At 41.2% G+C, this 11,866-nt stretch overlaps 3 protein-coding genes across 12 annotated transcripts in view; 2 read left to right on the plus strand and 1 right to left on the minus strand.

Annotated features, from left to right (window-relative positions):
* The window catches only part of LOC124193001 (AKT-interacting protein-like), a 37,224-nt gene extending 34,690 nt beyond the window's left edge, over positions 1–2,534 (minus strand). The window contains exons 1-5 of one of the 2 annotated variants that reach the window (XM_046586633.1): positions 2,230–2,534; positions 2,092–2,162; positions 1,923–2,023; positions 1,660–1,847; positions 1,112–1,582 (exon numbers count right to left, since the gene is read on the minus strand). In XM_046586633.1, coding sequence (XP_046442589.1) covers positions 1,324–1,582; positions 1,660–1,847; positions 1,923–2,023; positions 2,092–2,162; positions 2,230–2,339 — 729 coding nt within the window. In that variant the 5' untranslated portion in view covers positions 2,340–2,534 and the 3' untranslated portion in view covers positions 1,112–1,323. Of the gene's footprint in view, positions 1–1,111; positions 1,583–1,659; positions 1,848–1,922; positions 2,024–2,091; positions 2,163–2,229 lie in introns of those variants that run through there. The other variant, XR_006873955.1, reaches the window with a different exon arrangement.
* LOC124192997 (lethal(3)malignant brain tumor-like protein 1) lies at positions 750–6,942 on the plus strand. Of its 9 annotated transcripts, none has more exons than XM_046586618.1 (12): positions 750–805; positions 2,997–3,250; positions 3,335–3,530; positions 3,600–3,752; positions 3,824–4,050; positions 4,120–4,312; positions 4,378–4,676; positions 4,747–4,978; positions 5,052–5,236; positions 5,318–5,997; positions 6,064–6,481; positions 6,544–6,942. In XM_046586618.1, the coding sequence occupies exons 2-12, from the start codon at positions 3,005–3,007 to the stop codon at positions 6,697–6,699; spliced, it is 2,985 nt and encodes a 994-aa protein (XP_046442574.1). In that variant the 5' UTR covers positions 750–805; positions 2,997–3,004; the 3' UTR covers positions 6,700–6,942. The 9 variants fall into 9 exon arrangements, with proteins under 9 accessions (XP_046442574.1, XP_046442582.1, XP_046442578.1 ...); XM_046586626.1 differs by having other exon boundaries at positions 752–805; positions 3,338–3,530; positions 3,603–3,752; positions 4,123–4,312; XM_046586622.1 differs by lacking the exon at positions 750–805 and having other exon boundaries at positions 3,005–3,250; positions 4,123–4,312.
* Positions 6,943–7,281: 339 nt separating this feature from the next.
* LOC124192999 (frizzled-1-like) lies at positions 7,282–10,770 on the plus strand. Its single transcript, XM_046586630.1, has 8 exons — positions 7,282–8,216; positions 8,286–8,677; positions 8,753–8,953; positions 9,020–9,242; positions 9,326–9,462; positions 9,531–9,662; positions 9,749–9,921; positions 9,999–10,770. The coding sequence occupies exons 1-8, from the start codon at positions 7,691–7,693 to the stop codon at positions 10,129–10,131; spliced, it is 1,917 nt and encodes a 638-aa protein (XP_046442586.1). The 5' UTR covers positions 7,282–7,690; the 3' UTR covers positions 10,132–10,770.
* The last annotated feature ends 1,096 nt before the right edge of the window (positions 10,771–11,866 follow it).

The following is an 11,866-nucleotide window of genomic DNA, read 5'->3' on the forward strand; positions in this document are numbered from 1 at the left end:
CATGCTATGACGCAGGTAGATTCACTTGATGCGTGCCTACCTGTGCATGTGTACGTCGCAAACTCGTGATATCTCCAAGCATGTCTTTTGTCGGCAGACATTATTTTAATTCAATTGTACTACTGCGGCCAAATAAATAAAACAAGTACAACATTGTGCAGTGTTGTATGGCGTATATAATTACAAGTTTACATTCAAAATAGTCTGGTGATAAAAAATGATTTCCAAATTATTATTATATGCCATATGCCGGAGAACAGTAGCGAGTTTGATCAGCTGGAGAATTTCGTACAGCCGTTTTTGTATTTGATATGTATTTAACATTTCTGTGGTTTAAAATGCAGACTTATATGTTCTTGGAGCTTTTTTTCAGTCAAAGGCTTCGTGCTATCTATTATACTCCAACGTGTCTATTATTGACTCAAGTGTATTGAATAGGAAGAAGTGTATGCTACTGTAGTAGTGCACCGTGCACGTTAGTGGCTTACGCTATACAGTTCCTGAATATAGGAGCATTCTGGAATGGTACATATTTTTTTATCATGAGGGCCTAAGCACTGGGGTTTGCTCGACGGTTTCTCTATTGCTGCAATTAAAAGGAAAATTAGCGATCGCTTGATTAGTTGCAAAAGATTATTGAAGGAAAGTTTTATGGTTCAAATTTAGTCAGCAACACCACAATTCAGTAAAAAATAACGATTTCAAATTTGCGGTGATGAAAAAAAATTTGCATAAAATATCAAGAGATGGCGTCTGCGTCAAGGACCTGAGATAATTCGCGAAGTAGCTGGCTAATCAAAAGGGGGTAAGAAAGAAAATTTTACAATTCATAAAGCGTAAATTTAAGGCACATAAAATCAATGACACTCGACGGGTTATAACGTACTTAAACGTACTTTTTACTTAACGGACGGATGTTTCCTCCTCCGAATCGAGTTCAGACATTTGTGAGGAGGACTAAATATTTTCACTTCTTAGAACCACTTTTGGCATTTTTGTTTGTGTTTTTGTGAGTGTGACAACGATCTGCTACTAACTACTTAACGAAAAAAAAACCATAAATAAGATTAATAAATTAAAAAAAAAATGATTAAAAATATGATACAATTCATAACAAATATGCAGATTTTTTTTTATTTGCAAAATATTGGACTATAAAATAGAAGAATGACGTGTTTTTATTAATTGTCCGCTATTATCAATATTGATGCGTAGTAACATGTTGATCAAAACGCGTTGAATGACATATTTTAAACACTATCGCTCGAAAGCATTGGAGGAAGGAGGGATATATCACAAAAGTAAAAATCCGGTGCTTTTTATTCAATCCTGACTAGAACAGGGTTGGAGCGAACCGGATTTAACCCACGATAGGGATTTGTTGCCAGCAGCAGCCGTACCGCTTGATTTGGCATTGGCAATTACAGCTTTGCGAAACGTTCCGTGAATGTTGGGATTGTAACTTGAGAACCTCAAGTAGTGCGCATCAGTGGAAAATTGGTTGGAATCATTGAGATGGTCTTTGCATTCGATAATGCATTCGGTAACCCTCGTCTGAAACTCGGCCAGATCGTGTGTGAATCTGTTTGTCAAAAAATCGATTCACTATTACTCGTTATTCGTTAAAAAGGCATTAGATTGTTATTGAAGTAGTCTTACAAATCTGCTGCAACTTGATTCACTGAATCGCGGTTCTCTATGACGAGAAGTGATTTCTTTATGTACAAAAGTAGGTGCCAGATGTGATGCACACCAACTTGCCATTTGCCAAAAGCCGATCGAGTCTCCATGTAACCCGAAACTGGGTCAACTTTGGGGTGGAAGATTGGCGGAGAGAAAACGATATTCTAGGGTATTCAATCATTGGCAACTGTCAATTAATATATCTATCTTAAAATTTAAGTAGGACAAATGTGTCTCACAGGAATATCAATCTGGGGAAAACTTTTCCCTATGAAGATGTGAAAACGAAACACTGCCCCTGCATAGTAACCACTTCTCAAAAAGATAAGGCCAAACCAATCTGTAAATAAGAAAAGAGATATTGATTAAGTTCGAGATTTTCATTGTTAATTGTGTTTCTAATCTTACGCAGAGGGTCTTTGGCTGAAGGCATCACATATACATCTTGCAAAATCTTGGGCTGGTCTCTTAAAGCATTGCTTTGATAAAGAAAAGTGGGTTAACTTGAATGACCTTCTTGCATTACAAAGGAAACCAACAACTTACTATTCAGCCAAAATTGAATATTCCATAAAAACAGGTTGGTAAGTACCCATTACCTCCTGTGTGTCTTTATCTAGAAAATGGGGTTCTGAAGTAATATTTCGAAATTCCATTTTCAAATCCTTTGGCACTCGAGCAGTTTAAGTTATGCTACTCAATTAATTCTACAAATGAATCCAATTTTATTGAGGAAATGGCATTCCAAGTAAATTACAAAACAAATACGAACTTTGGACGCATAGTGCAGCCATCTGCCATGTTAGTTAGTAAAACAAGAAATATTTCTTTTTACTAAGATTATGTGACGATAATGGTATCACATACATTTTGAAATTTTTTATTCTTTATTTTTTTAATGCATTGCAGTTTTTTAAATGAATAGAATATTAATATTTCGGTTGTAAAAAAGGAACGTTTTAAAAGTTGACCACCAGGGGTCAGGTTCTGATTCATTCCCTTCCCCTTCTAAAGTTAAAGATGTCCGTCGCCACTATTTGAAACGAGCCAGCCTAGAATCGGTTTGTGTGAATTACAATTAACAATTTTTGTCCGTTTAGCTGGCCCGGAACTTGCAATTCATTTGCGTGTCCTATCCGGTAACTTCATCAGGTGTTTATTGTTGCTAAAGTTTCGTGAAACAACTAAAAATCGCATCCTAGTTTCGAGAAGGGTTTGACTGGACTGGGGAAGGGAAACGGTGTTTCGAATGCGCATAGGGACATAAGTTTCCCCGCTGATTGTTGTTCGTTTGGTGTTTGCTGATCTTTTAGTGATAAAAATGGATTCCGAAATGGAAGTTCCTGATTCGACTTGTCCGACAACAGAAGCGATAATTGCACCAACCATCGAAAACGCAGCACCGGTGACTGGTGCTGGTGAAACCACCGTGATCGTTAATCTAATGGAAACAGACACTACATCGGCCGCACCGCCTAGCATTAGTAGTACCGTGGAAGGAGATTCGGCTGCAGTCGTTTCAGCAGCTAATGTGACTTCTATTAGCAGCAAATATCCCAAACTAAATGCAAGTTGTTTACTATTTACATTTATCTTTTTAAAATGATGGCATTTGCGTCATTTTTAACAATTTTTTGTCGTCTGCAATCAGCAGCTCCGGGTGAATGAGTTTGGGATTTACGAACTGGTTCCTGGGGAAGAATCCACGGCCGAAAAGCCTATCGAGGCCACACCAATGGCAGACGCTGTATCTGCACCAGCAGAGACGAAAGAATCAGTAACCTCAGAACCAATTACTACAACAGCAACGTCCGATAGCGAAGCCATTTCCCAACCATCAAAGCCAGGTTTGCCCTTGAGTCGACGTACATTTGTGAAGCATTGGTTTGTCTGACGGGTCCTTTGTTTGCAAACACCAGTAGAGACGACTGCTGCCAATGTTGTGACCAACAATAATGGAAGCAGTACGACCAGCAGTAATAATAACGGAGATCGAGAGCGATGGAAGCAAAGATTCCCATCCAATACCAAAGAGAAAGTCGACATCGTCTGCTGCAAACAGTGTGACGGTATATAACCAGAGTTATAATCTATTTTATTTTGGGCGCCAAAATTTCTAGAATATTGTATTTCCCCTCAGGTTATGGAATTGCAGACGAATTTGTCGATCAAAACTTTTGTTCGGAAAAATGCCGCAAACTCGGCCTTTCGCAGCCGACAAAAACAAAGGCTGCTGGTAAAGTGGCGGTCAAAAGAAAGTCCACTTCTTCCAACTCTTCTTCCCAGGCAGGAGACGCGGCTAGCAGCGCCGTCGTTGAGTCTTCACTAGAAACGTGCAACGAGCAAAACATAAAAGATGAATCAAAGGTAAAATTTAACTATTTCCTTGGACGACGGAATTTAGTGGGATTTATCATTTTTCTCCTTGAATGATAGCAGGCGAAAACGCCATCGGCGTGGTCTTGGTCCAAATATTTAGAAAGAAGAAGAGCTCAAGCGGCACCTGAACGACTATTTTCAGATCCATTTCCATACGGAAAACACGGATTCCGAACAGGAATGAAACTTGAAGGAATCGATCCTGAGCATCAGTCACTATTTTGCGTTATGACTGTTGCTGAAATTCAAGGTTGAACTTTTATTTCTTATTTTTATTTATTTTTTAATCCTTATTAAATTTATTTTAAACACAAGGTTATCGCGTACGATTGCATTTTGATGGATATTCTGATTCACATGATTTCTGGCTGAACGCCGATTCTGAAAATCTTTTCCATTGTGGATGGTGCGAGAAAAATGGCCAAAAACTGCGACCACCCAAGCATTATGATTTGGCTCCGTGCCAATCTACATCGTCGCCCCTTCCACCTAATCAACAACAAGCAAGTTCTCAGGCTTTAACGCATGGACGTACTTTTAGTTGGCCTCAGTACTTGAAATTTACCAGCAGCGCAGCAGCTCCACGGCATTTATTTATTTCAGCACAGAACGAGGTAAGAAGCCAACGCCAAATGTCAAGCAAATTCTAATAATATCGTTAACTGATATTCATTTGTTTTTCAGTCCCCCGTACCCAGCGCTTTTCGAGTTAAAATGAAATTAGAAGCGGTCGACCGACGCCATTCATCGCATACCCTTTGTGTGGCTACGGTTGCGAATGTGATCGGCTCTCGCTTCCTGGTTCATTTTGACGGATGGGATAGCATCTACGATTACTGGGCCGATCCCTCATGTCCTTATGTTCATCCGGTCGGATGGGCCCAAGAACACAACACGACGCTCACCCCGCCCTGTGGTAAGAAACAAAAAAAGATATTTTCATCATTCTGCGGTGATATGTTACTGATTCTCGGTTTCGACGTTGACAGACTATGACGCTGATGCGAGTGATTTTGTTTGGGATCATTACCTGGCAAAGACAGGGGCGACGGCCGTACCTCCACGGGCTTTCAAACCTCGTTCACCCGTCGGATTTAAAACAGGCATGAAGCTCGAATGCGTAGATCCGCGCAACCCACAACTCATTCGCGTCGCTACCGTGGCAGCTGTTAAGGTACTTGTTGCATCACTCTTTTTAAAATGTCCTTGCAAAATTCATTTTAATACATTTAAAAATGTTTTTCCTTTTTAATAGGGTTATCGACTAAAAATTCATTTTGATGGTTGGTCTTCCGAATATGACTTTTGGACGGATGACGATTGGCCAGACCTGCATCCACCTGGATGGTGCTTGAAAACGGGACACCCGCTTCAACCGCCTTTTGTGTCCTCAAATGGTCCCGTTTCCAACGAAGGCGAATGCGCTACTCCTGGTTGTACCGGTGTTGGGCACATAGAGGGTGCACGATATGCCACTCATACCAGCACCGATCACTGCCCCTATTCCAATGCCAACTTGCATCGTGAGAATCCAGCATTTCCCGATCGTCTAACAGGCGAGGAGATTGATCCAGTTGTACAGCGTTCGGCTTCCCCGGCAGCTGCTGTGGCCTCGGCGGAAGAACAACCTGTGAAAGAAGAGCCCAGTAAAAGTGGGAAAACCAAAGCAGTTAACATTAAAGCTGAGCCGGGAGATTCTAGCAGTAATGCCACGTCAACTGCAGAAGCGTCTTCGCCACCTCCACAACCTTCGTCGAACGCTAGCAAAATGGAAAAGTCTAAAGCTTCGCAGAGTATTGACCTACCAGTCAAGAGCGAATCAGAAGCCGAGCTCAATAACCGACTTATCCAAGTTGATCTCAGACCTGAAAGTCCTCCACTAGAACAGCAATACGACTCTTTGGAGGCCCTTACACCACCACCACCCAAGAAAATGTAAGTACAAGTTGAAAAGAAATTCAAATAGTGACACAATTCATTTATTTGCCTTTTTCCTTTTAGGAGAATTTCCTTTTTTACGGGTAAAACAGCAGCTAGTGAGATTGTTCGGCGGAAATCTGCTCCAATAGAAGGCAATGGTGATGTGACAAACGATCAAAGCCTTCCAGTTGCCGAACGCAAACAACAGGAAGAGTCGAGCCGTAACTCTTTGGGAGGTCCTAATGACCAACTTGACGCCTCAATGAGCGGTTCCGTGCCAACGAAAAAATCGGTGCATTCAGGCTATTCAATGATGAACTTCCCTGCCAATTCCAATCTGACAACGCCAATGTGTTGGTCCAAACATGCCGCACTCCTCGGCGATGTTGTTGGGATCGATACATCTAATCAAGTGACTCGCTGGTCTTGCGATCAAGTTATGGATTTCTTGGCCAAATTCGGTGTCAATAAAGTCATGTTGGAGAAATTCAAACAAGAGGTCTGTTCAACTGCTAAATTTTTTGGTTTATACGGTATTTATTTTAATTGTTTTGATTACAGGAAATTGATGGAGAGGCGCTCCTGTTTTTGTCTCAAAGCGATCTTACCGATTTGCTTGGTGTCAAGTTGGGACCGGCCATTAAGATTCGCAACGCTCTTCTTTTGATGAAAGAAAAGGCCAAATCTGCAATGCCCGCCAACGAGTCGCATTCTTAGACTAATAATAAAATTTAAATTTAATTATATGGTTGTCTCATCCTGTTTGTTTGTTCTATGCGATGTACCATGAACGAATCGAGATAACCTCTAGCTCGAATGATTCTCAATCCCGACTGCACACAATTTACTTTTTTTGTGTATTAAAATTCAGTTTTCCAGTTCTTTCTATCTCTCTCCTTTTTTTTACATTTTTCGTGTCAAGTCCAATAAAAACACTGATATGTGTCTTTGTTTTTGCAAGAAGCCACTCGTTTTTTCCCCCCACATACTTGATCCAAAAGCGCGTCTCATTGATTTTGTTTTCAGACAGACGTCAACCAGATGGTAGTGATTGCATATTTTTTAAAATAGTTTGCATCATTAAGACTGAACGAAAAGTTAAACGAAACGGAAAAAATTGTCACCAACTGTTCAAAAAAGGGAGTAAAAAAAAGACATTGATGACCCCTCGATATAGCCTCTGGCGATAACAAACCTGATGACTTTAACAGAAGAGGACAGGACAAAAGAACCAAACACGACACCAGCAGTAGGGAAAAAAAGGGGGTGGTGCTCTGGCGGAGAAAAGAGCAACTTCTTTAAGAAGCTAGCTCTTTTTGTGGCTGGTGCTTTGGTGTGGCTTTTCAGTGTTCAAGGTGGAGTGCTGAGACATTTGACGTTGGTTTGCGTTTAGTGGCATGTTTGATGTTTTACAGGGAAATAGATTGAGAAAAACGAGCAAACTCTGCATTTTAGCAGAAAGTATACACAGTATTGGTTGTTTCAATGGCAAAATGAAGAAAGTGTAGTGGTATTTATTGTTGAGAAGAGCTCTTAAGAAGAGGTCAGTCATCTTGGTTGGCCCCTTCGAATAAAAAAAGTGCGTCTGTTGCTCGAGGGGTTGAAAAGTCGTCTCTCCCTACAAGGAACCTATACTGCTGGGCAGGCTAAACCAGCATTTGACTAAATCAAGATACCGATTGTTCCGTCCGAAAATCTCAATCAGAAAATGTCTCTTTACAAAAGTGTTATTTTCGCCTCCATCCTGGCTTTGTTGCTAACTGTTGTAACTGTTAGCTCCACCATTTCTGATCGAGACAGTTTGCCTCACCATGGCAGGTGTGAAGCCATCACAATTCCCTTGTGTAAAGATATTCTTTATAATGAGACTATCTTCCCAAACCTGCTTAACCACCAAAAACAAGAAGATGCTGGACTGGAAGTCCACCAGTTTTATCCACTGGTGAAGGTCAAATGCAGCCCAGACTTGCAGATCTTCCTTTGCTCTGTCTACGCTCCTGTGTGCACGGTTCTGGACAAGCCCATCCCTCCTTGTCGTTCCCTCTGCTTGTCAGCTCGCAGTGGCTGTGAGGGACTCATGAACAAGTTTGGTTTTCAGTGGCCGGAAAGCTTAGAATGCAGCAGATATCCTGAAGGTGGTGCAGCTGGAGAACTATGTGTTGGAGAAAACAATACAAGCTCAGGGACTAGCCACGGTGGAAATGATGGCTACAGGCCTCCTTACAAAGTTTCAGGTAAGCTACTTTTATTTCTAAATTTTCAATTAAAAAAATTATTGGAACAAACAACTTTTTGTGGTATAGGTGGACTAGGTGGAGTACCCAACTATCCCAGAAATCCTCTAAATGAATTAGGCAATTACCCTGGTGTCTATCCTGGAGGACCAGGCGGATCTGTTGTTGGTGGTAGTCCTCCAGGCTATGGCGCAGGCTCCAATTGGTACGGGGGACCAAGTGGCATCCGATCAGGATTCACCTCAGTCAATAGCAACTACTCTCGCGATCATGGATTTATTTGCCCTGCTCAGTTCCGGGTGCCAAAAGGTCTTGACTATGTCGTTCGGGTCGGAGGGAAAGTCTATCCGGATTGCGGTGCCCCCTGTAAGGGCATGTTCTTCAACGAAAGCGAAGTTCGTTTTTCACGTGTTTGGATCGTGGTCTGGGGTGCCATCTGCATGGCATCTTGTCTCTTCACTGTAATTATTCCAGCTATTTTATCAATGTTTTACATGCAGGTGGTAATTAATGCTCTTTTTTTTTGAAAAATTCAGGTTCTGACTTTCTTGTTGGACGTACGCCGATTCCGCTACCCTGAGCGGCCCGTCGTCTTCCTTTCAGTGTGCTATTTTATGGTGGCACTGGCCTACGTCATAGGATACGCCATGGGGGATTCTGTATCGTGTAATGCGCCATTTGATCCGCCACAAGATTTTTCAGTCGATAAAGCCGACATGGTTGAAACCATCACCCAGGTGCAGTATATAAAAATCTTAAAAATAGCCACACATTCAGTTTTCATCATCTCAACTTTTCCATAGGGAACGAAACGCGAATCTTGCACAATCCTCTTCATGTTGCTCTACTATTTTGAAATGGCTGCCAATCTCTGGTGGGTCGTCTTGACGCTTACTTGGTTCCTCGCAGCCGGTCTCAAGTGGGGTCACGAACCTATCGAAGCCAAGTCTCATTATTTCCATCTGGTGACGTGGGCCCTCCCTGCTGCTCTGACCATCGCCATTTTAGCCATGGGCAAAGTCGAAGGTGTGTGTGTTGCTTACAAATAGACTCGTTTGTATTTTTCTTTCTAAATCCGTTTTGCTGTTCTACTGGTATCGTACCCTTAGGCGACGTGTTGAGCGGTGTGTGTTCGGTTGGCATTTGGGATATGTCTGCCTTAAGACTCTTCGTACTGGCGCCTCTATTCCTTTTCCTCATCGTCGGCACCATTTTCTTATTGGGCGGATTCATCTCTCTATTTCGGGTACGTGTGTCTTGTTGAATTCTTTTCCATAACAAAGTTGTTATTTTCTTTATGTGAATTTTTTATAGGTGAGAACGTTGATGAAGAGCGGAGGAACCAAAACGGATAAGCTAGAAAAGTTCATGCTGCGCATTGGAATCTATTCCTTTTTATACACAGTACCGGCCATCATTGTTATCGCATGCCTTCTTCACGAACAGGTCAGTCGTGAGTTTCCCTTTCGGCGAAATTCTTCTCACGTCAACCACCTATAAATATTCTAACATGTATTTTTATCTATATAAAGGCTTTCTTCGATTCCTGGATGTTGAGATGGCAAGAGGACAAATGCCGTGACCCACAGTGGATCAAATTTGTTTTTGCCTGCCCGTCACAGAGTCTAGCTTATGCCAAAGGCGCCGGCGGTTACCCTACGGCTCCTACCTACCCGAAACCGGAATTCGCCGTTTTTATGATCAAGTATGTGATTGATTTCCTTGAAGACATGCCCGCCGGTATTCCCATAAAAATAACTCGTTTCGGTTTTTCCCCCATAGGTATCTGATGATGTTGATTGTCGGAATCAGCTCCGGCTTTTGGGTCATGTCCTCCAAGACGTTGGCTACGTGGAGCAACTTTTATCGCCGTCTCTTTTGGTTGAAACCGGAACCGACGGGAGTTTATGTCTGAACTAGCATCACTGACTGGACTTCCTTTTAACCATTTCTCCCTCCAAACATCCACACATTATTAACTCATTTCGGGAGGTTGCAATTGCCCCTGCCTATTTGTTCTGTCTACCGCGTCTCATCAGCTCAGTTTTTTTTTTCTCCCGCTCTCTCTCGTCTTGGCGTCGTTAACAAACAAAATGTAAATAGCCAATTATGAACGACGAACAGCAATTTTCCCCTTTTTTTTTAGTGATGTCTCGTCGCATTGCGATGAAGAACAAAAAGAAAAATGCCTTTTAATTTGCGTCCCCTTAAGATGGCCCTCGGACCTTTTACTCAATTGCATGACGGTATCACTTCACCATGAACACGCAAGAGCCATCCAGTTGTTTACTCGTTTCACACCCATTAACAAGTGAAAAAAAATCGTTCTTATTTGATTGACTTTTTAATATTGATAAATTGAGCAGCTCGCGTGTTTCGTTCAGTGCTGCATACGATGTTTTGTCTGACGTTATTGTCCTCCCCCAATGTCGTTCTTATCGTTATGTAACCGTTAGCGCATTCTCTTTTGATGGCGACCGTTAAGAGGGGAAACAAATCATGCCGAATCACCTGTTTGTTCCGTGCACATTGCGTTAACAACATTTTTTCATCTGGTAGGAAACAACCTTATAACCATCAGAATACACTGCAACCTGTTTTCGTAACGAAAAAAAAACATTTAATGGGCTATCTTTCAATCAATTTTCGAGTGTTTTCTTGAAGCGTTTCCTTCTACTATTTAACAATGCCGAACGAGATAAAATCGTGAATTCTAACAAATCAGATAACAAAAAACTCGTTCCGCTTGCTAAGCCAGTTGTCATTGGAAACCATTAGTTTGCATCTACACACACGGAACACCTGGAAACAAGAATGCATGGAAAAGAGAAAGTTTGAAGATAGTATTTTGTCCTTGAACATGTCAGATAACTTGATTACGATTAACTAAAATATTGATTAATACTGCATTTGAACATCAGCGGGTTTTATTAAACGTCTAAACTTAATCAAATTTAAAGGACTTCGAATGAAGTTGTTCTCGTCATTAATAATGCAAAGTAAATGGTTTTTATCAATTTCTAAAAATTGACAAAAAGGCATTTTCAACTATCAAGATTTTTGCTGTTATGAAGCTTTGCATCTGTGTCATCATGTCACGTTTGTGTATCAACGGAGAAGAAGATTAGAATCGTTAAGTCAAGTAGACTGAAATTCTACTTTGCCATGTGTTGAACAAAAAAACTGGAAAAATCCATTTAAAGGCGTATTCTAACTGCATGTTGTCTAGTGACAAAATTCACGACAGTAATTTTCAAGTCGTTGGCGTTGTTGAAGTTTCAAGTTTCAATTTGTAATTTTTTAAAAGTGCGTTCTGCGTTGTGCGCCTTTTGACTTTTCATTAGTCGTGGCACTCTGGCGGTCTAACCATAGATAAAGAAGACTGGTTTCGCATGTCCTATCCTTTTAGCCCTATCCCTACTGACCCCGAGTTTCTGTTTTGCTTGTCCTGCCCCAAGCGGATAAACTGCTGTACTGCACCGTGGCTACCAAGGGTGTTGCAGACGAAAGTTGTTTTCCTTCTGTCTTGGTAAAATTCTTTGCTGGCGTTTAAAAGTTCTAGGTAATTTTTTCATACAAATTTTTACTTAAAAGTCATTTTGTATTAAATTTTGACGTTTGCCAATTGCAAAAGCAGAGAAATCATTTGA

This window comes from Daphnia pulex, chromosome 4 (genome assembly GCF_021134715.1).
Source record: "Daphnia pulex isolate KAP4 chromosome 4, ASM2113471v1".
Lineage (NCBI taxonomy): Eukaryota > Metazoa > Arthropoda > Branchiopoda > Diplostraca > Daphniidae > Daphnia > Daphnia pulex.

Excerpts from the sequence above, each read along its gene's own strand:
- LOC124192999 (XM_046586630.1), top strand. The coding sequence starts at position 7,691 with ATGTCTCTTTACAAAAGTGTTATTTTCGCCTCCATCCTGGCTTTGTTG. Across the intron at positions 8,217-8,285 it reads GCCTCCTTACAAAGTTTCAG|GTGGACTAGGTGGAGTACCC; the intron begins GTAAGCTACTTT and ends TTTGTGGTATAG. Across the intron at positions 8,954-9,019 it reads TGGTTGAAACCATCACCCAG|GGAACGAAACGCGAATCTTG; the intron begins GTGCAGTATATA and ends ACTTTTCCATAG.
- LOC124192997 (XM_046586618.1), top strand. The coding sequence starts at position 3,005 with ATGGATTCCGAAATGGAAGTTCCTGATTCGACTTGTCCGACAACAGAA. Across the intron at positions 3,531-3,599 it reads TTCCCAACCATCAAAGCCAG|CAGTAGAGACGACTGCTGCC; the intron begins GTTTGCCCTTGA and ends GTTTGCAAACAC. Across the intron at positions 6,482-6,543 it reads TGGAGAAATTCAAACAAGAG|GAAATTGATGGAGAGGCGCT; the intron begins GTCTGTTCAACT and ends TTTTGATTACAG.